The sequence below is a fragment of the Arvicola amphibius genome, chromosome X (genome assembly GCF_903992535.2).
Source record: "Arvicola amphibius chromosome X, mArvAmp1.2, whole genome shotgun sequence".
NCBI lineage: Eukaryota > Metazoa > Chordata > Mammalia > Rodentia > Cricetidae > Arvicola > Arvicola amphibius.
Genome location: NC_052065.1, coordinates 97,291,131 through 97,314,554, shown reverse-complemented (window position 1 = coordinate 97,314,554; position 23,424 = coordinate 97,291,131). Strand labels below are relative to the sequence as shown.

General features: G+C 38.1%; 1 protein-coding gene across 1 annotated transcript; it reads right to left on the bottom strand.

Moving 5' to 3' along the window:
* Positions 1–647: 647 nt before the first annotated feature.
* Positions 648–2,042, bottom strand: LOC119804403 (ras GTPase-activating protein-binding protein 1-like). The gene is given in 3 exon segments (XM_038315829.1): positions 648–897; positions 899–1,349; positions 1,352–2,042. Coding segments are annotated over 3 exon segments (1,392 nt in total).
* Between the last annotated feature and the right edge of the window lie 21,382 nt (positions 2,043–23,424).

Below are 23,424 nucleotides of genomic sequence, written 5' to 3'. Positions count from 1 at the left end.
TCTACCTCAAAATAATCTAACAGTTCAGCAAAAACCCTTAGCTGTGGTCTAGACATTGACAGGCTACGTCACAACTTAAAATCCAATGGTAAAAACAGAGGTTTAGAACTGTTTGGTAATCACATATCAAAAGAACAAAGTTCTGGAAACACCTTTTATTCAGTTAGCCACACCAGCAGGGACCCAGTGGCAGTTGCCAAAAGGTAATTTTTCCACACCAGACAGGAGACGTGACTCTTGACAGATAATATGGATTTTTTCCTGCTTCCAAAATGTTTATCAAATCCTGTGTCTCCCAACAAATGAAACATCCATTGTCAGTGAAAAGCGAGATGCACTCCTTTGGGGAACGGCTGTTAAACTCCAGTCTGTCTCTTCTGCGTGAGCAGGAAAAAAGAGGACCCCTCCTCTTCTTTAAAAACCTACTCCTCCTAAAGTATCGTTCCGGCAAACTGAAAGTGAAGGACTAAAGGTCAGGGGAGGGAGGGAGAGTGGGGGGCACACACCATGAACGCAAGCGAAATGAAAATTGTACAAACTCGAGCAGTTTATAATAGACTATTCCTAGACACCAAAGACTGGTTGAAGAAATCACCATTCTGCAGGAGCCAGGGCTGTGTGCTGTGTGGAGATCGGGGCCAAGCAATTCAGTGCATTGGAGTTGTGATGCCCCTGCCCAGACCAAAGCCTGGTTTCTGCACCACTCCTCCGCAGGGAGGGCCTCTCATCCCACCACTTGGCCCACCACAGGGGCCTCCTGGTTCCCGAAGACAGTTATCCCTGCGGTCGCCTTCCCTGGCAGCTCGAGTCTTTTTCTCCACGTTCCGACGGACCGTGCCTCGGAACATAATGGGCCTGTTGTTAAGGACCTTCTGAACAGGCTCAGAATCGCCAAACAACAAAACCGAAGTTGGGTAACTTCCCGCCACTGTTAATGCGCAGCTCTACCACGTTCCCGTAATTTTGGAAAAAATACTTCAGTTCCGACTTGTCAATCTCATGTGGCAGGTTCCTGATGAAGAGCTGGTGACTGTCAGGGTGCCTCAACATCCTTCGAAGTTCCACATCTCCTGCTTTCCCAGCCTCGCGCATTGGCCGGGGTCCCCTCTGAGGAGGGATATTGATCCGTTGCTCTTGAACCCTCTGGTCTCTGTGAGGCCTTTGTGGTAGATTCTGTGATTCAGGCTTAGATTCTGGGCGAGGCTGTGAAGGTGGCACTTTAACCACATGAGGTGGTGTTCCCCTCACTGGAACAGCCCCGCTGGGAGGAAGGTTCTTACTAGTCACAGATGCCCAGGAAAATGTCCTCAGGTCTTCCTGCGCTGGGGAAGCATCCACTGGGGCCGGGAAGTGCTCTTTTGCACATCCTCAGGAGCAGCTTCCTCCAATGGTGGCTCAGGCTTGTCCTCTTGGATGTCAGGCACAGGGTCTGGTTCTGCCTCCGGCTCCGGTTATGGCTCTGGCTCCACAACAGGCTTCTCTAAATGCTCCTCCAAGTTGTTGCTGACAGCCTGATCATAGAATGTTCCAGAATCATCAGGCACCACCTCAGGTGTTTGTTGTCTTTCTTCAGGTTCTTCTATTTCTTCCTCAGATTCCTCCTGAAATTCAGTGACAAAGCCACCAAAGACCTCATCTTGATATCTGAAGATGTCATTGTGAACATAGAATTTGTTGGCCACAGAGCCCTCAGGAGCAAGAACAAAGGTCTGCATGAACCTCCACAGAGCCTTGTTATTATTATTGGACAGGAGCCCCGTCACTTGGACCACCACTCCGTCATTCAGAGTGGCATGGGCATCCACGTGGCGGATCTTGGTGTGACAGTTGATGAAGTTTTGTGACATGACTTTCCTGTGGATTTCTTTCTGCCCATAGACTGAATCTGCTGGCTTCCCGTTGGAATCCAAGCCCCCGTGGGTATAGGAAGAGTTCTTCCCATAAAATCTGTGCAGTACGTCCGGGTCTTGGTTCAGCAAGGTGTAGTACTGTCGCACAAACTCCCGCCCGACCAGCAGGGGACTAGGCTTCTCCATATCCATCGCTTTGGTCGATTCAACCTGTGCGGCTGAGCGGGAGGACCGGGCTGTTGAGCGGGAGTAGGTGGCTGTGTCCCTCGTGCGGAGCTTGTTGTATTTTTTAAACAAAAGAATGGATGAAGGAAAATCCAGCCACTAGGTTAACGGCTAACAACTGAACTTTCATTTACACCCTCTGGGAGAAAGAAAATGAGTTTTCTCCAATGGAGTGATACTGGATATATCAAGCACTCCAGGGTAGGCCTCACGTTCAGGAGTACTTGACCAGCATACAATGGACTCCGTGGTTTTGTTGTTCTGTGTACGCTTTTATTTGTTTATAGCTTGATACTTTTGTTGCTTGTTTTCCTTTTGGATATGGTTTTACTTTATTTTCTTGGTTTTGGGGAGTTATGATGTTGTATTGGGTTTTGTTTATTTTTTGAGAGAGAACTTAAAGTTAGATGGGGAGGAAGGGAAAGAGAATGTGGAAAGACTTGGGGGAGGGGAAGATATAATCAAAATATATTTAAAGTTAAAAATGGAAAGGGACAAAGTTTCTTCTTTTTGTCTCACTGAAAATACTGAATGAAGTAAGCTAGAGAGGGGTGTGTATCAGGAGAAGACAAGTGGGACTGGACTGGGTCAGAGCAGACACTCATCTTAAAGATCAATGATAAAAAAAACAACCATCCTTAATTCTTTTTCCATTCCTTTCCCTCCAATATCCCTTTATCTTAAATGTCCATTTTGAGAGGGCTTGTCCTGGTTTAGGACAATAATATACTGAAAACAGGCAAATATTAGTATGTGTGGAAAACAAAATCAACCTTCGGAAAGTGATTTTTTTCTGAACCTTTAAAGCTATGAACCACATTGATAAAGGGGTCACTGAAAATGTTCCTGAGTGATTTGTATTATGTTGTACAATGTCCAATTGCTTAAGAAATCTATTTAGGCAATTGTTTTGAGAATTCCATTAATATTAGAACTCAGGTATGTCAGTGTAACCATTAGAGTATCTTTGACCTTCACTAAATCTGCTTGCCAGGCTTCTTTCAACTTCTTTTTTAAGATTTAACTCCAAAACATTTGAAACAGCTTAGGGAAAATCAAACGCCTGTGTGTTCTTCAGTGTCATGAATCTCGCTAGAGGCATATCAAAGATGCAAGCCCCTCAAAATGGATTTTCAACTTTGATCAACAAAGGCATTATGATCCCAGGGTATGTGCACTGAGACACTGTTTTAAAAAGGGAAAGGAAGCATAAACATTGGTCGTTTTGCCAGCTTGGCTTGGAATGTGGCGGTAATGAGAAAAACAGGAGCCTTCAACTCTGTTGGATCCTTTGAGAAATTGTCCTTTAAATTATTCAGGGTCTATTTGTCTCCATCTAAGAGTGCACACGGTGTCAGATTAATTTTCAACAGTTAAGAATTAAGGCTCCTGAGTAACTCTGAGAGGAGAGTGGGAAAGTGATACATGCTAAATTGATGATGCCTGGGACAGTATGCCTCTTTTGTGTCAGGGGCTCAATGAGTTGTCAGGAATTAAACAATGTGAGCAGGGGAGGCCAGATGCTTGTGAGTCATGCCCGAAAGTGACAAGGATGAGGAGCACCTTTCCAATACAGGATGATTACAATCTGGAAAATGCAAATCATTCTTTCAGATCACATAGCCAGCCAAGGCCAGAGAATGGCGCTTCGTCTTCTTAGTTTAGAGAACCTTGCCTACTACTTTGGTTCATTTTATGTTGAAAATCCTGGAGGTTGGGTACTTCATTTGAATAGGAGTTTGAATTAGCTCACAGTTATAGATGTTATAGATGCCTGTGCCTTGTTACAAATGGGCATGAGCACCTTCTAATTCCATGACAACATGGTAGATAGCATCAGGGCAAGAACACATACAAATGAGTTTACACAGATAATAAGAAGGCCAAAGGCATTGGTGGGCAGATATGCTATATGTATGACAATCTTATCTCTCAGGAAGTAGTCAGGCTTCTGGAAGAAGTATGCAAATCCCTTCCAAGAGCAGCACCCCAACAACTTAGCCACCGTCCACTAAGCCCCAGCCCTTAAAGGTTATTCCACTTCTACACTAACATACTAATAGCCAATTTTCCAGCACACAAATCTTTGCGGGACACATTCAAGCCATATCCAAACAATAATACCCACTAAACATTAAATTTAGCATAATCTGAATGGTAGATTATTGATGGTTACACTCACCTGAAATATTAAGGTGATATGGCTCAGGAAATGTGTGTGGAGGGTGCAACCCAAAGGTAGAGTATTTGTTTAGAATGTACAAGGCCCTGACATAAATCCTAAATACAAGGAGAGAGAAAGATTTGGGGTTGGGAGAAACAGGAGAAAGGAAAGGAAAGGACCCACTCTTTTTTTCCTTGTAACAGCAGAGGAAGGTACAACTGGTAAAACTGATGCTCAGAGAGGGTTAAGTAGATTATTATTTGTATTCATATAATGTATGATATGAAAGTGGTATTTGAATTCCAAAATATTGTTTCATATATGCCAAATTGGGTATTCACATTTTCCAATTTTATTTTTTGGAAAAGAATCCTTCTGCCAAAAACTTGGCAGGGATGGGAAATGTTTCAGCAGTTAAAGTATTTTCCATACAGCAAGAGGAACAGAGTTCAAATTCCCAGAAACCACTAAATACTGGGTGGTCATGACAACCCACTTGTAATTTTAATGGTGGGATGCAGAGAAAGAGGACCTCCAGAGCAAGGTAGCTAGGGATGTTAGATGAACCAGTGAGCCCTAGGCTGGATGAACAAACCCTCCCTAAAAGAATATGGTACAAGAACAATTGAAAAAGATTTTCAATATCCACTTCAAGCCCTCCTCCACAAGCATACAAATACACACACCTATTCACATGTGTGCTCCTACACACTTGCAAAATATGCATGCACACATGCCTATATACCACATACATATACACAGAAAAACTAGCCCAGAAGCCCATGCATTCTACATAGCTAGGTGTGTGTGTGTATGTGTGTGTGTGTGGTATGAGAGAGAGAGAGAGAGAGAGAGAGAGAGAGAGAGAGATAACAGAGATGATGTTTTTAAAGTGTGCCAAAACTATAAATGAAATGCTTCAGTACATTGGTCTAGAAAATGACATTTTTATGTAACCACAAAAAAAAAAACCATGTATTTAAGAGTTTCATGTCTAACTTGAATAAGAAACTCAAGCAACTCAATAATAAAGCTTCTGGTCTATTCAAAACATAAGTTTAAGCAAAAGATTGAGATAGACATTTGCTAAATGAAGACATAGAAATGGCTTACAAGTATACTGAAATATACTCAGTCACACCAGTCATCAGTGAACTGCAAATCAAAATCACAAGAGCATATTATAACATCAGGCACACTAAAAAGACTGTAAGCTAAAAAGTAAACCTACTCATTTTTATAGAAAAAAAGAAGTGAGAAGAAAGTTTTGGTAACAATGTGGAAAAACAGAAACCCTACATTATTAAGGAGAAATTTCAGAAAACAGTAAGTAATTATTTAAAAAGCCAAAAATAGAATTATCCTATGACTCAGAAATCCCACTTCAAAGAAAATAACCAAAAGATATAAAAACTATGTTAAAGAGGTGCTTGCATATTGATAGGTTGGGAGCATAGGTCCCAGTCCCTAGCATCTTTCCCAGCCCCAAGGCCTGGTCTGGACTTCAAATCAGAGTGGTCAGGACCACTCCCCAGGGCGCGTTCCAGCGGCTTCCTGGTTTCCCCCCCTCAGGGCCACCCAAGAGCGCAGATCTTTCATTAACCTGTACATTTCTTAATTTGGCTTATTTTGATTTGGCTTGATTGGGAATTTTTGTGTCGTCAGAGAGCTTGCTTAGTAAATATTCCTAACACATATCATATGGTCACTGTCAAATTATTCATAAGAACAAAAATATGGAATTCAAAATTTGACATTCTTTATATTGAATGTCTTGCTTTTGAACCATTATCAAGTCAAACAACAAGAAATGGGACCATTGTAAGGCAAAACATTTTATATTCCCTCTTTTGTCTGTTTCTCAAGTTACAGTGTTTTGTTTTCAAATCAGCTCTTTGTAGTGCTTCACATTATTGTCACATATACTTTGATAGTTGGAGATTCTGAGAACACAAATGAGATTTCTGACCACAGTAATGCAACTACAAGTTTTACTATTAGTGGGACAATAGTTGGATACACTTATTGTCTAGACATATTTATTATAAAAGCTCTATTTTATTTTAAAAAGAACTTTCATTCTATAGGATAAATTACGTGACCATCAAAAATTCATGGTGACCTTCTTGTGTCACTTGCTCAGAATTTTGGATGTCAACAGCTCTAGTTCTTGTTATTTGCCTGGTCAAATATCATGAGGAACACTCTTTCAAATTTCTTTCTAGGGTAAGGGCTAATAGTCTGTCAAATAATAGAAACTGTCAAACAAAATGGTACAGAGTTGAAAACATGAGACACAAATCAAGGCTCAAGGAAAAACAAAGGATGGTTTAAGGAACAAGGAAATATTTTAGAATAAAATTCCGGTTAGAAACACTGCGAAGTTATGTTCAGAAAGACAACGAGAAACACTAATTTGGGAAGTGTTCTTTTTTTTACTGGACAAGATTTTTTGCATCACTCAAGGTGGGAAATGTACAAGTTAAAATAAAGCTTCCCTAAGTCTGAGCCTTTAATATAAGTGTATAAATAAAAATTATAATATAAATAACATAAAATATATAAAATTAAATATAAATAAAAATAAAGGTATATTTCCCTAGATAATTAAATCACTTTCCCATATCAAAAGGACATGGGGCACTCTTTTAGTCTTATTTCCAGTGTCTGGATAATTTTGTAAACATAACCTAGAGGAAGAAAGCATTGGGATTTTAGCAATGAGAATCCAATTTCTCTTGAGCATAAGTTTCTTACAGTACTCAAGATGTCTGCTATTCATGTTCTCACAATTCAAAGATTCCTCATTGGATCATCTTTCAATTAACTGTAGTGTTCTTGTTGTTCTTTATGACAGGGAAGTTTAGGATTAACTCATTTGTTTGTTTGTTTTGTCTGATTGTGGTGCTGGGGATGGAATCTGGAGTCTTGGGCATGGGCATGCGAGTCACTTACATCCCAGACAAATGTGTAGTTTTTTCTTTATTGAGGTAAGGAGAGTCTATCACATATTAAGTATTAAGTGAGAGAGTTTAACTCAGAGTCTGATTCCAAAATGACTTTCAATCATTCCTCTTCATGAAATATTTCATTTTACCCTTTTTTTCCAGAGGTACATGGTCTCTCTAATAGGTTCTTTTAACAATGCTATGGGGTAAAACACATTCACACTCACAGTTCCCCACTAACAATATAGAATTCATCTTTCTCAATTTTGTTAGAACAATCAAGCTTGGTCTATCTGCTTTCTGTAAGACCGCCATGTCAGAATCCAGACACAGCTCTGGCCCTGCTTCTGCAGCAGCCTTTAACCCTTTCACCTTCCTGAGACATTGTCCTTGAGTCCCTAGCAGGTGTCAGGATCGCTCACCTAAGGGGAGCAGGCTTATACAAAAACAGGATTATGGCCGCAGTCCTGCTAGCCACCCCATTGGAAGCAAGTTTATGCTAAATCTTCTGTCATCAAGAAAGTATAGGAACAGATTTAGCCCCCTTCACACTGTTTTAGATAGGTCTTTCTACCCATAGCATTAAAAATTCTTACAATAAACACTTTAACCCCAATAATTTATTTCAGTGTCTCTTTGAACTTCCATCTGAGACCCTAGCATAGTCACCTCCCCCTCGCCATTTCTATCATTCTCAAACAGGTTGGGAGCTGCAAAACTATTTAACACTTTAAACAGACTAGCTCTCTAAGAACAAAACAGACTATGCTCTATTTCCCAACCTTTAGGATGATGTAAATCTACTGCTGCAATTCCAGAGTATCTTACCATACTAACATCTGACAGAAGACACTTTGGGAAAGACGCATAAAGTCTCACCAACATGGCTGCCTAAAGATAAGCTGAACAAGGACAGCAATAGACATGACAAAGTGACCAAGACCTCAGTCCTATACATGGTAATGTAGGCTGTAGTGATATTTTGCTTATAATCTAACAAAGCTTGCCTGAAGATCAGAGTGCGGAATTAAGCCACTAGTCAGAGAGGTCAGCCAGTGAAGGCACACACATTAAATCCCAGTACTCAGGAGACAAAGGCAGATGTATCTCTGTGAGTTCAAGGCCACCCTGGGCTACACAAGATTGGATATGTCTGAAATAGGAATAGAGCTCACACAAAAGTGATGCCAGCACTTGGGGTCACACGTCTTTAATCCCAGCACTAGGGAGGTGGAGACAGGAGTGATATGGCTGGGCAGGGGGAGACAGGAATAGATGCTGTTTGAGAGTTCAGTCTGAGAAGTACAGTCTGAATTTCCAGAGAGACAGCATTCAATCTGAGAATTTGTAGAGACAGGATCACCCTTTTGGTCTGAGCATTGGTAGAGGTAAGAACTCTAGTGGTTGACTGCTCTGCTTTTCTGATCTTGTAGCATTAACCCCTATATTAGACTCTGGGTTTTTATTTTTAAGACCCATTAGAATTCATGCAACAATAGGCAACTGAAGAAAAGCTGAGAGTGGGAGAGGTGATCCTCTCCAGGGAAGAGCACACCAATTGGTTGACCAGTGTTGAACAGTCAGCCTTGAAAGCACATACAAACATATATTTGTATTTAATAAAAAAACTTATAAAAAAGAGATCACAAATTTGAAAGAGAGCAAGGAGGAATAAAAGGGATGATTTAGAGGAAGGAGAGGGAAGAGAAAAATATTATATCATAGTCTCAAAAGTTTTTTGTTTTGAAAAAACAAATTTAGCTTAATTTAAAAAAGAAAATAGGTACCACTATCTTGGAATCCTTTCAAAATCAATAGTTTATATTTCCTTGCACGTATGACCTTGAGCAACATGGATGGATTTACTGACACATTTTAGAAAAGGATATGGTGCAGGCTGTCAAAAGGTTGACTAGTCTGAATAATGCATTCTTTAAACTGAAAGCCAAATGTATATAGAGGAAAAAAAAACATCTGTGATGACAATGGAGATCTCCAAAAAGACGGCAGGGACAGCCAAGAATGGCTGATGAAGCAGGCTCAGAAATGAACTAACCAGCCTCCCTAAGTCTCCCACAGAAGAAATAACACCAAAGTGAACCATGCTTACTCAATATATGGTCTTTCTTTCAAACACTGTTTTGTTTTACTTTTCTCTTCAACAATGCTGTGAGACTGGTGTGAGTTTCTCTTCATTTTGTTCAGTGTTAATGATACTAAGTCTGAACATCTCACCCAAGGCCACCCAACTAGCAAGTTTCAGAGTTGCCTTTGAACTCTTGCTTTGTTTGTCTCTGCAGCTGATGTTCTTAAATGCTGTGCAGAACTACCTTTCAGAGAAAAAGTTGTTCAAAGAATCTAGATCACAGTTCCTGGGAAAAGACCACAGTTAGCTGGATGCTAGTGCAAAGGTGATCTAAATGACATGCTCTCGCCTTAAGCCACAAGACTTCCTCCTTTGGATGGAGGCCCAGAAGTTTATTCAGTTTGATAGCTGTTTCCTAAATGTGACTTTGGTGAGTGCAAAATTTTGTCTACTGAAAGCTGAACTCTGAACTACCTATCACCCTAGACAAAGAAATAGGGCTAAAATGCCACTGGGAGACAGTGGCCCAATAAGGCAGTATAACACAATTCATTATTGAAGGATGTAAGCCTGACTCTAGTAAATTCTTTAGTTGCAGTATATGTGCCTATAAGTAGATATTAAGACTAAATTAGTGACTATATCAAATGCCTTAGGATAAGTCTAGTTCACAATATATAGTCGATTAGTTTGAGTTATAATTATTGTCCCCATATGAGGCCTATTCTAATTTGGTAATGGTTACCTCTGAGACCCAAATAAGTAAAGAGGAGCATTTTATAGTGTGAGCACTAAAAGAAATCAGAAAGCTAAAAGTAACCTGAGCCAAGAGTCTGTGGAAACAGAGACACTAGTCAAGTAATGCCAAGTACTTGAAATCTTCCTTTCTTGCCAGTGCCATCTTTTGGATTCTACTCTGTAGTTGTCTTTAAGACCTTGGCGAGTTTCCTAGTGCTACCTGTTCCCACCCTTTTGTGTTTCTAATCTGAATGCATGTCTGCTTCTTAATTATTGCTTTTGGTTTTGTTTTGTTTTGTTGTCCAAACTGCCGACCTTTCTCTGTCAGGAGGCTTTTCTTTCTACCACTTCTCTTCATTAGTGTTTTTTTTTCCTTTTTTATGTCTAACTCTGTGTCACTGCTATTTTTAAAAACTGTCCAAGATTTTTAATTAAGCATTGAAAATCCCTGAAGTGTTTACAGAATGGGTTTGCAACAGATTTATCTATAAAGGAAACACAACTTTCCCTAAAAATTAGCCAGGTAGCCCCTGCCCTTGAAATTTTCTTCTAGGCTTTCAAACTGAATGTATCAAATTCTCCTTTTCCTCCAGACCCATGATGTTTCACCCAAAACTACTCTTCTGTAGCAAGCAGATTTTACTTGACCAGTGGCTAAGAACCTTAAGGTCTTTAGAGTCACATAGATCTGGATTGGAGCTGTTTGCTAGTGACCTTAGATACGTTATTAATTGCTGTTCAGCTTATCTGAGAATCAATTTTCTTCTTATGAAATGTGAACAATGCTAAACCCTTTATAGAGTTTTTGAGTATCAGATGAGAGGCAGCATATAAATCTGTCAGTATGGTTCCTAGAACATAACAGTCGTTAACATCGGGGCTTACTATATGGCAAGCAGTGTTTTAGAATACTTTATATGTATTCATTTACTTGCTTCAAACCACATAAGTACCATTAGTATCTGCAGTTTGTGAATGAACAGCGTTCTGCACTGAAAGGTTATTCTACTTGTTATAGGTCACAAAGCACAGTTGGTATCTAAGCTCCAGAAGTCATGCTCTTCATTGCCTTGCTTTGGTGACTGTCTAAAGAAGGTGAAAATTGCTATGTTAAACAGAAAGCTTTTGTTATAAGATTCCATCTAGATATAGAGATGCCAGGATAGCATCCTTAGGTAAAGAAGAGTCATTCTAATGCCTTCAACTAAAAAAGTAAGTAAAGTAAAAGCAAATCTACTTGACCACAAAAACACTGAAAAACATTCTTGAAAATATACCTCTTTCTGTACTTCTATTAGCTTAGTTATGCCCCCATGAATTTCTGATTAAGTAAATGCCCTGCAGCCAGATCTTAAGGAGGCATTTTCTCACCTGAGTTTCTCTCCTTTCATAACTTTAGCTTATGTCAACTTGACATAAAACTAGCCAGTGTACTTATTCATTCCAAATTAATAACCATTCTTTTCATAACTTACATTGTGGGTAAAATGGAATGCTATATTCTAAAATGACCAAAGAGAATATGAAATTGACCCTGACATTCTTCTACTTAAAAAAATAAATGTTAAAAGAAAAAGAATATTTCTCATGCCTGACATGGTAGATCATGCTCACAATCCAAACATTTGAAGGAATGTGGGATGGGGGATTGCTTAAAGTCTATGAATAGACTGAAATATACCATGAGACTCTACTTCAAAAGCCAGAGATAGGATGAAAGAATGAAAGAAGAAAGGTAGGAAGAAGCTGTACATCATAACTCTTAAATTGTTTAATAAAAATCATTCTAGGGCGGATTGTGGTTAAAAGGTATCAAGTTTCAGGTTTTTTTTTGATGAACAAATGAGGATATTATATTTATTTATTGGAACATGGGTGACACCAAGCATCAAATCAAAATCATCAAATCATCAAAAACTTTCACATCATCATTGATGATGGACACATGAAAACAGCAGAACACAATCTGATTTATCATTCTATTCCAAACTCCTAATTTATTTCTTGCTCAACTTAATGTCATCTTCTTTATTATAATCCAACTACTGCTGTCACACACTGGCATCATCCATTGGGGCACTGGCAACCTATGCCCACACCGCAAAGAAAATGATTTTCTACACCTAAGTAGCCAATAATATCAATTTCAGTTTTATAGAAGAAATAATTTCTAGATATCTGACAAAGAACATAGGGACTATGGTAAATCACATTTTAATGTATATTTAAAATTCGCTAATGCAGTGTGTTAAATGTTCTTGCACAAGCTAAAAACTATCAAATACATGAAGTGATTAATTTAGTAATAAGTTTGAGTGTGGCAATTATTTTACAGTAATAGATATTAAAATATAGTGTAAAATTTAATTATACACAAATTTGTCAATTATAGTATAAAAAGCATTTTAAAGTAACAAATCTCTTGAGCTTAAGGCAATATTATAAAACTCTTAAGAGCATGGAACATACATGTGTTCAAGTTTTGGTGTTGTTATAGTTTCATCTTCAGTCGTAGGTACATGATATTTTTCTCAAGAGCTTAATGAATTAATGTGTGATATAAACTAGTCCCATGTAAAATAACAGTAAGCAACTCATTGTATGCATGAATAAGTCATAATATTTTCACACTGCCAGTGATTTATGGGTTTTTTTTTGTTTCTTTCAGAAGTCTGATCTCAGAATTAAGGTCAAGGTTTCATTGACTTTTTAGTCACTATTAATCTTACGTCTTGTCTTACATATGAAATGTTCAATTCCCCATCTTACCCTTTTGTCTCTGAAAGCCCTTCTTGTTCTCCTTAAATCCTATCAGAGAGTATCAACGTATCAGCTTAGTTCCCATTGTGCTGTTCTTATCTCTTTCTTACAATCTTTAACTGAGGTGGACTTACTGTTGTTCTATTTGGGTTTCCATTCTCTCCAGAACCAAAAATTTCACAGTTTTCCCTCATGTCAGGTGGCTGTATCATTGATTCTTGGCTCTGTTTCTTTACCCTACAGTAAAAGCTATAATCACTACAGACTCAGCTGGTATAGGCATCAGTTATCCCTGTATTACTAAATTCCATGAAATAAAGCTCACCATCCTTCAAATGCCCCTTCCCTACACTTGGGATGCAGTTAAAAAGAAGCATATGAGATTATTCACTTTCGTAGATTCGGGTTCAAGAGTACCTCTCTCCTTTTGAGTATACTCTCTTTCACCAAGAATACTTTTTCATTGCCAGGTAATACGCATCATCATGCCAAGGCCTAATAGCTAACCCATTTTTCTCTCAGTGATTGGCACAAGTCTTCCTGAAATCTCTCAACATGAAGACATGGCCTGAGAAGGACAGAAAACAGGATGAAATAATAAACTAATTTGAATATAAACTTGATGCCACAAAGCAACTGTTGTCAGCTCTGTAACCTCTCTTTCTTTTTCTCATCAAAATCTATCTACCTTATATCTTGCTTCTTAAGGATCTTGCTCAATAATGTTACTGTCTTAAAAGTGAATCTGAAGAAAGGCATAAATATGATTAGTGGTACCCAAAATGGTCATTTGTTGCCAGGGAATTACAAACTGGAGATCTAGTGTTTTTAATGTATCAATAATTTTTAGTTTTTCAATATGGTAGAACATCTTTAATCAAACAACTAGCAGTTGAAATAATTATTCATACTAATTATGGAATATAAAAAGATTTCAAACTGACTGGAAAACAGGTTAAATAGTTCCTGACCTAACTAGTAGTTGTGGCCTGTTTGAGCAGAATTAAACTTTATGACCATTGCCATTGGTTTATCCAGGGTTCAGAGAATGGAGGTTGCCTTTATTACAACAGAAAAGAGAAGTAGTCCTCTCTTAAGATGCTGCCAACGATTTCAATTGAATAGTATAAGTAGCACCTGGAATTTAATTAACTTTCTCCATAATTAATTTTGATGCCACAAAGCAATGATCAATTAGGTCTTTCCCTAGAGTGAACACTACCCCTCAAGGCTACTGCGACATGTGTCTAGGAATAAATTGGACAACCAGAGGAGAAAATGAGCTCCAAGGATCAAATGATTATAAGCAGTTCTTAAAAATGTTGCTTCTGCATACATTATTTAAAATTATCTTTGGCTATGTATTGAAAAAGAAAGAACAACTAAGTGGGGGTGGAAATAATAAAGAACAAGTTCTATGTCTAGTCTAGGATACAGGCTGTCAAGGCAGAGAGAATTCTGGGGATAAGTCTAGTATGCTTATCAAGCATATTAGCCTAGAACTACTCATTCAACTCACTTGCACATCCGTTTACCAACAAAAAACAGCCACAAAAATACTTACCTTGCTGAATTTTCAGGAGTAATAACTTACACAAGAGATGCAGAGTCTGATATACATGAGGTCTTTAAGAAGCATTGATTCCTTCTATTCTTTTCCTTGAATTTTGGCTGGGATTTTGGACAAATCGTGGACTATCCTAACAAGAAGAAACAGACTTATCTATAGAGTTCAATGGCCTCACTTTTACAGGTGACACCAGAATCCAGCAAAATTAAATGTATCTAAGCAGGCTCTGAGTTCCCACTTCAGCGTTCTGAGGATGTCTGTAATTTTCTGTACTTGCTGTTCCTTTCCACTTAAGGACCATGGACAGGAAGAACTCTTTATCTAGTTTTTTTTTAGGGCTTACATTTAAGTCAGCTTGACATTTTAAATGGACAATCATCGATCTATAGCCCATAATTTTTATAGCTATGTGCTAAGCGTCTCTGAGAATTACTTGGGATGTGGCTATAATCAAAGCAGACAAAAGAATCAAGGGGCCAAAGAAAAGAAATGCTATGGAGAGGAAACTGACAAAAATCTGAAAAACTGCTTTTAAATGACAAGAAGGAAGTTTGAACAACTGGAAATATCATTGGACTATAAATAGAATTGTGTGTGCATGCATGTGTTCACATGCCTGAGTGTTTGTGTGTTTATGTGCGTTGTGTGTGTGTGTGTGTGAGAAAGAGAGAGAGAGAGAGAGAGAGAGAGAGAGAGGTTGAAGATTAATCCTATGGTTTTAAGCACATTACTCACAAACTGCACAACTGAGCTATTAACAGATATTTAGACTCTTCAAATAGGAATGGACTGATAGTGGCCTCAGAAAAAGACAATGAATTCAGTTTCTGTGTGTTATGTTGAAGGCACCAGCAAAGTAAAGCATTCAGGTAGTGACAGCCAGTAGGAAGCCAGCCTTCTGGAAATGAGGATGAGTTTAGGTTTCAGTGTAAGATTGAGGTACCCTTGGAGCATCTGAATGCAGTTTGAGATGCAGGGTCACAACAGAGCTCTAGTTACAACTAAATAATTGGGACGTATTTACATAAGAATCAGGGAACAGGTGAAGCTAGGGAGGAAGAGAAGAATAAAGGTAAAGGAAATAAATGACAGGGAAGGAAGAGTGGAGCAGAACTCCATAGCATAACTACATTATTAGACCAGAGGAAAAAAAGGATTCATTCGGCATAAGAAGTGTTAGTTTTATCTACCTAGTGTTACTCAGGCTGTGTTTGAAGAAGCATAAGTATAAACCTCACCTTACTTTATCAATTTTTACTATTTCATGAGCCGGCTGTGTTCTCACTGCATTACAAATTCTCCTGTCCATGAGGATATCAAAGGACAGAGTGTTCTACATGTACTACCAGCTTGAATCATGGATGTTAGTTAAAAATGAGAAAAACAAATTAAAACCCCCATATGCCCAAGATTAAACAAGGACTCACTCCCTGACTTCTGAATCAAGCCCTTGCCTTGGGTTATCGTGACTCGACATCTACATGTATTTACCTTTACAAGGAGTTTTCATGACTCTTATCCAAACTGAATTCTTAAAAGAGCCTTTGTGAAGCAGGCAGAGTAAGGAATACGACTTTTATTTTACAGGTGAGTTCCCTGAGGCTCAGGGAAATGAACAGATTTATACAGAGTGATCTGACCCAGTAGAAGGGCTGTCTGTGGGATGCAGGCGCTCATCTTCTTTTCCTACAGCTATCATCCCAGTAATATGTTGCAAAAAAAGGATTATTATGTAGTAGCTTTGTATGTGTTCAGAAGAACCTATTATTTGTGGCTCCAAAATCTGCTCCAGTAATTGAAGAAAATGATGATGATGCTCATGGTCAAGACCCCAAAGTCAATTTCATGTGCTCATCACGGTAACAATGCTCATACAGAACACAATAGAGATACCCCTGTTCTTAAATAAGGTTTCTGAATAGTACGTAAAATCCAAAGTGTATTTCAACAGAGTTTTACTTTCTTAAACTAACCACTTTGTAAGTAGTCTGAAGGGAAAACTCATGAAAAGAAGCTGTGTCTACAGAGACTTATTGACTAGAATTGCAGTACTGTGCAGCCTTTGGAATGCTGCAAAGCCAGAGGCTACTGTTGCCTTATGTTGGAATAGGTATAGCCTTCCAGAACAGTCATTCCATGCTCACCTCTGAGTCAGAACTAATATCTTACGGCTAATAGCTAAAAACCCTTTCAAATCCATAAACTAAGCAGGCAACTAGCTTCCGCCAATCCAAAAGCTAAGAATGTCATCAGATAACATCTTGAGTCTGTAGAAAACTTCCCCTGTCTCTCTGTACCTTCCTCTCTGATGTACCCTCTAATAAATTCTATACTCACCTTGATGTATGGCTTTTGTTGTTCTGCAAAACTATCAAAACTTCATGAAATTGCTGCAGTTTGGAACATAGAATTTGAGGTAACCTAAATCTGTGTTCCCAGTCCATGGTCACTCAAAATGGCTTCAGATAAATTGTCTCTTATTTATTTTAAGAAGCGAGTTGTGGTTTTCGTGTCAATATTAGTGACAGTAACATGAAGATTCCCTGTGAATTTATGTTATTGTCTACTCTAGCCCTGGATGAGGGAGACACACAGGAGAGGATGGCTAGGCAGAAGCAATGATAAAAGATGAAAACATTGATGAAACAAAGTAAAACTGTTCGAATTCAAGATAAACATCAGGCACTGTGTGATGTGTATGCGGGACAGATGGCATCCATGTTATGCTTACTTTTCATAGGCACATACTCAGGTATTTTTCCACTGATTCATTCAGTCAGCTGAGTTTTGTTATGTGAGGGCTTAGAAAATTGTCCAATACTTAGAAAGCATTCAGTGAATTTTAATTATTATCTCTTTTTATCACCATTGACATTGTCATCATCATCCTCATAATTGCCACTGGAAATATTTTAAAGTTTGGGCACACACAATGTGTGGGGAGATATTTAAAAGAAAGGTAAGAAAATTCTAAATGTGAAAATTATCCACCTTACTAACACAGCAAGACCTTGATTCTAAAGAACATGTTGAGGGTGTGGGTTACCCTGGCTAGTTCTTATGTCAACTTTACACAAGCTAGAGTCATCTAAGAAAAGGAAAGCAAAACTGAGACAATGCCTCCATAAGATCAGGCTGTAGGCAAGCTTGTAGGCATTTTCAAAATTAGTGATTGATGGGGGAGGGCACAGCCCATTGTGGGTGGGCCCAATCCTGGTCTAGTGGTACTGGGTGTTTTAACAAAGTAGGTTAAAGCAGCCATAAAATGGAAGCCAGTAAGCAGCTCTCCTCCATGGCTTCTGCTTTAGTTCCTATCTCCAGGTTCCTGTTGTACTTTAGTTCCTTCCCTGAGTTCCTTCAGTGGTAGATTATAATGTGGAAAAATAAGCTGAAATATACCCTTCCATCTCCAGTTGCTTTTCCTCCGGAAAAACAATAGAAACTCTAATTAAGAGACTGGTCTCATAACTTTCTACATACTAGTATAAAAATCTCAAAATATTATAACTGTTAAACTGAATTTTCAGGGGCTGGACAGATGGTTTAATGTTTAAGAGCATTGGCTGCACTTTCAGATAACCCACATGGTAACTCCTAAACTTCTGTGACTCCAGTTCCAAGAGATCTAAAACCCTCTTTTGACTTTTAGGGGTACAAGACATACAAGTGCAGGCAAAATACCCATACACATAAAAATAACAAAATAATATTTCATGCCTTATTGCTATCCATGGGAGACCTGCCCTTTTCTGAATAGAAATGGAGGAGGAGAGGATGAGGGTGCAGATGATAGATGGGAGAAGGGGAACTATTGTTGGGATGTAAAATAAATAAATTTTAAAAAACTAAAAACACTTTTAGAGAGAGAATGATTATTTTTATAACTATTTGTTAATAATGGCAGTAGTAATATTACTTGTTAGGTTTATATTCCATCCCAAACTCTTTAGTATGTATCAAATATCCCTCCCTTACTGTCTACAAATGCCTACAAATGCCTAACACTCAAGCATTCAGTACCATAATGAGAGACCTTAGACAAATACAACCTTGAAATCACATGTGTATGTGTATATATGTGTGTGTGTGTGTATACATGCACATATAAAATATATAATATATATTATACAATATAATCATATATATATTTATATATAAAAGCCTCACTATCGGATTAACCCGGTTATATTTATATACTTATGCATATATATTTAGTAATAATTAAAGAAAAAGAAGCTATCAATTTGAGAAAGGTGTAGAGGACCACATTGGAGAGGAAGGAGGGAGAAGATATAGGAGGGATTGGAGGGATAAAGAGGTGAAGTGATATAATTATGTTTTAACTTAAATTTTTTAATCAAAAAAGAAAGACCTTGCTACTCCACAGCCACCCTCACTATTGGTTCCATTTCTCTAGTCTCCTAAAATAATTTGTCACTGCTCCTGTCACATTTAAAATTAGAGCCTATTGCCTCCTCTTCTTCTTCTTATACTTAACCAATGATTAATTTTAATGACATAGAAACATGTTGACCCTCTCAATACTAAACCTATTCAAAATATCTCTTCACATCACATCATCCTGTCACCCTTTAGTTTTCCTTTCCATTGAATCATTGTGAAAAGATGTTCTACATTTTTCTTTTTAACTCTGCTTTTTCATTGATACCTCAATTTACTGAAAATCTAATATATCTTTCATGACTCCACTGAACATTCTGACACTGAAAAGAACTGTCATCTCTTTTATAATTCCAAATTCAATGGATACTTTTCTGTTATTAAGTGATCTCTATGTTCCATTTGACATTGTTAACAAATCAGTCCTAAAACTCTTATCATCTTTTTATCTTAAACTATTTAATAAAAATTGTAAGCATTAAAAATACACAATGTGATAGTTTAATATATGCATTTAGTCTGTGTTGATTGCCACAAAGGAATGACAACATCCATCAACAATTATAGTTAACCACTGTTGGGGAGGAGTTTGAATTTTGTTCTTTTATCAAACTTCAAGTACATAATAGAGTATTATTAATTATGGGTATCATTCTATATAATAGATACTCAAAATTATTTAGTCATATGAAAAGCAAATCTTGCCATTTTCATAGTATGGATAATATTTTGTATGAGAAACACCTCAGGAAAAAAAGGGAAATACAGCATGACTCACCTATGTGTAAAATTTTAAAAGTTATACAATAGAAGCAGAGATACAACAGTGTGGCCAGGGGAAGAAGAATAGAAGAAATGAAGAAAAGTTCTTTCATCTCCTACTTTGACTTTTTTGTAATTATCCATTCTAGTTTTCTTTCTTCTGGCCATTCAGTGTTACTCAAAACTCCATAGTCTCTTCCTTTGTTCAAATGACAAATTTTGTTGTCTTTTCTTGGCCTTCATTAGGGAAAAGATCTCAAATCCCTGCATGTCCTTCCCAGTGCATTTACCTCCCTGATCTGTGATCATCTTCCAGTCACAAATTTCATTGAGAGGAGAAGCCGTGTCCTATCTATTATTGTATTCGTAGTGTTTTGCATAAAACTGAAGTTTATACCCTCTCTTTCTTTGCAGAACTCTCATCAATACTTTTTGGAAACATTTCCCCAGCATATTACCTCTCTAGAAATGAAGGCTTTCCTCTAATAAAATGTATCTGTCTATCAAACTCTTTTTTTTCCTTTTTACTGAAAAGAGATTTTTTTCCTTTATATAATATATATAGGGATTACGATTTTCCCTCTCTTAACTCCTATGAGCTCCTCCTCATCTCCCCTCATATCTGGATACATTTCCTTTCTGTTTCTCATGATAAAACAAAGTCTTTTATGGGATAATAAAATAAAATATAGTAAGACAAAACAAAATTAAAACATCAGAATTAGACAAAACAAAGCAACCAAATGAAAGGAACCCAAGAGAAGGCACAAGAAATAAGATCCACTCATTTCACACTCAGGAATCCTATAGAAACACTAAACTGGAAAGCCATAATATGTATGCAAAGGACCTGTAGCATAAAAAGTGAGGAGAAAAATCTATATATAAGTAAAATAAAAACATAAAGTCAAAATATGAGATAATTTTTTTAAAGAATAAAAATACAAAAAAGTGAGAGCCCTATTGGACCATAGTCCAAGAATGTAGTCATACAAGAAGAATTTTGAGTGCTTACAAAAATACTTTAAGAAAACAAGTGTCTTGTGCTGTCTTGCTTAAAACATGAAATTGTTTTTGGAATATGTTTGCATGCTCCTCCCAGGCATAGCAGATAGAAGTGAGTCTACTTTAGATTATTTATTATTGCCTGTTGTTGTTATTCAATTAAATGTTTAAACTATCCTTTATATGACTCTATGGAAAAACATGTTAGTATGGGAAGTCCTTCTGTATATGTGTTGCTTTTATTGGTTAATGAATAAAGAAGCTGTATTGGGCCTGTATATGGCAGAATAGAGAGATAGGCAGGGAACACTGCTGTGAGATAATGGTCTTGTACTTTGTAAAGATTTGTCACTTGTATTTTAATAAAACACTGAGTGACCAGTAGCCAGGCAGGAAATATAGGTGTGGTTACCTGTCAGGAAATGGAGGCAGGGAAATGAGAACAGGAGAATTCTGGGAAGAGGAAAAAAATCAGTCTGCAGTCATCACCTAGATATAGAGGAAGCAAGATGAGAATGCCTCACTGAAAAAGGTACCAAGCCACATGAATAACATAGACAAGAACAATGGGCTAATTTAAGATGTAAAAATTAGTTAATAAGACGCCTTAGCTCATAGGCCAACCAGTTTATAATTAATGTAGAACTCTGTGTGTTTCTTTGGGACTGAACAACTGCAGGACTGGGAGGGACAGACACTTTGGGCAATGAAAACTAAACTGTATGTTGGGAGAAAGAAGACAAAGTCAAGGAGAGCCAAGGAGACATCATGGAGCTGCGAGAGGGGAAAGAAACAAGCTGCCAGCTGGAACCTTGATGGTATAGGCCATGAGCCTTATGGTAAAATACAAAATAATAAAAATGGGTTAACCAAAGATATAAGAGATAGCTAGCAATACACTTAAGTGTTTGCCCAAGCAGTGCTTTTAAATAATATAGTTTCTGTGTGATTATTTTGGTTCTGCGAGGCTGGGAACGAACAAGAGGCCTCCCACGACAACATGCTTTTGCCATGCCCTTGAGATCCCGTAGAGCTTGAACTCGTGAGAAATTTACTCCTGTGACCTTGTTAAATCTTCTGAGTATAAATCATCTGAGGTTCTGAATGAATTGGCTATTGTATAGAACTTTAGTCTATCTCATTTATCTACTCCATTCTCCCAGGTCCCACTGTAGCTAGAACAGTGACAGAGCTTTAACATGGCATTGAGGCAAGGAACCTCCAAAGATGCTGCTGACTTTGTTTTCTTTTGGCCATCTACTGTTAGACATGCAGCCTACCCTTAAGAGTAGTTTCCGTAGTGGGCCTCCCTTAGAGGAAACTAGATTTTTTTATTTGTTAGTGTTTATCAATTGGAGATTGCTTCTGGGTTAGAGATGGGGGCATGTGTTCACTTCTCCTTTCACCTCTAGGACACTATCTGGTGTAGACCCATGCAGGCCTCATGCATGCTGCCTTAGTCTCTGTGAGTTCATGTGCGCATCAATCCTGTTAACTTAGAGGGCATTGTTTCCTTGGTGTTCTCCATCCTTTCTAGCTCTTATACTCTTTCTACCTCCTCGTCTACAGGGTTCCCTGAATCTGAGGGGATGGATTCGATGAAAACATGTCTTTTAGGGCTGCGTGTTCCAAAGTCTCTCACTTTCTGCATAATGCCTAGCTATGATATAGGTCTCTGTATTGGTTCCAAGTTGCTGCAGAAAGAAGCCTCTTTGAGGATGGCTGAGCAAGGCACTGAGGTATGAGCATAGCAAAATGTCATTAGGAATCATTTCATTGCTATGTTTTTGCTTTGTTTTGTATTTCATGGCTGGGTGGTCCAAAAATATTTCACTCTGTGAATAATGCTTGGCTATGGGGGGGGGGGGGCTAGGTATTTATTCCTATCTGCTGCAGGAAGAAGTTTCTCAGATGATGGTTGAGCAAGGCACTTAGATATGAGTATAGCACAATGTCATAAAAAGTAATTCTATTGTTATGTTTTGTTTTGTATTTTAAGAATAATAGTTTTTGGTTTTGGCCTAGGTCCCTGAGCTATTAATTCTAGGTTCTTGGTCAATATCAGGTATGGATTCCATCTTGTGGAGCCTTTAGTCAAATTAAGATATAGTTGGTTACTCGATATTTTCGAGGCAGGACACCATTGTAGTTCAAGAGGTTTGTGGCTGTATTATTGTTTACATTTCTCCTTTGGTGGTGTGCAGAGTACCTTCTAGAAGGTATCTAGAAGGTGTGAAGGCTTTATATAAGCACCATCTCAGCTTCTCCACATTCAATGACCCATGTTGGTATTGTCTTCAACAATGAGGCCTTGCTGTCAGCTTGTAGAGAGAAACCTATAGTCTTGGAAACAGCCTGGGTTGTTTGAAGGTTCTCATCTGACCCCTTTGGTCAACAACTCAATTAGATATAACCTATTTGTGGCACTAGAAGTTTCATTTGGTGACAAGAGGTGCCAGTTTGGCCTCTGTCTCCCCATTATTAGGTAATTTTGTTTAGATTTCTTTTATATCTGTATATGTTTTGCTTCTGCTTCACTGGGAGTTATATCTGTTTAAATTGCTTATCTGATCTTGATTTAACTTTGGCAAGTGGTATGTAAAGAGAAAATTATCCATTTCTTTTAGGTTTTCCAGTTTGGTAGAGACAGACTTTTTTTTTTGGTTTTGAGACACAGGGTTTCTCTGTAGCTTTGGAGCCTTCCTGGAATTAGCTCTTGTAGACCAGGCTGGCCTCTAACTCACAGAGCTCTGCCTGCCTCTGCCTCTGCCTCTTGGGTGTGGAGATTAAAGGCGTGTGCCACCACCGCCTGGCTGAGTATAGATTTTTAAAGCATGTCCTGATGACTCCCTGGATTTCTTCAGTGTGTGTTTTTATGTCCCCTTGTTGATTTCTAATTTTGTTAATTTTGATCT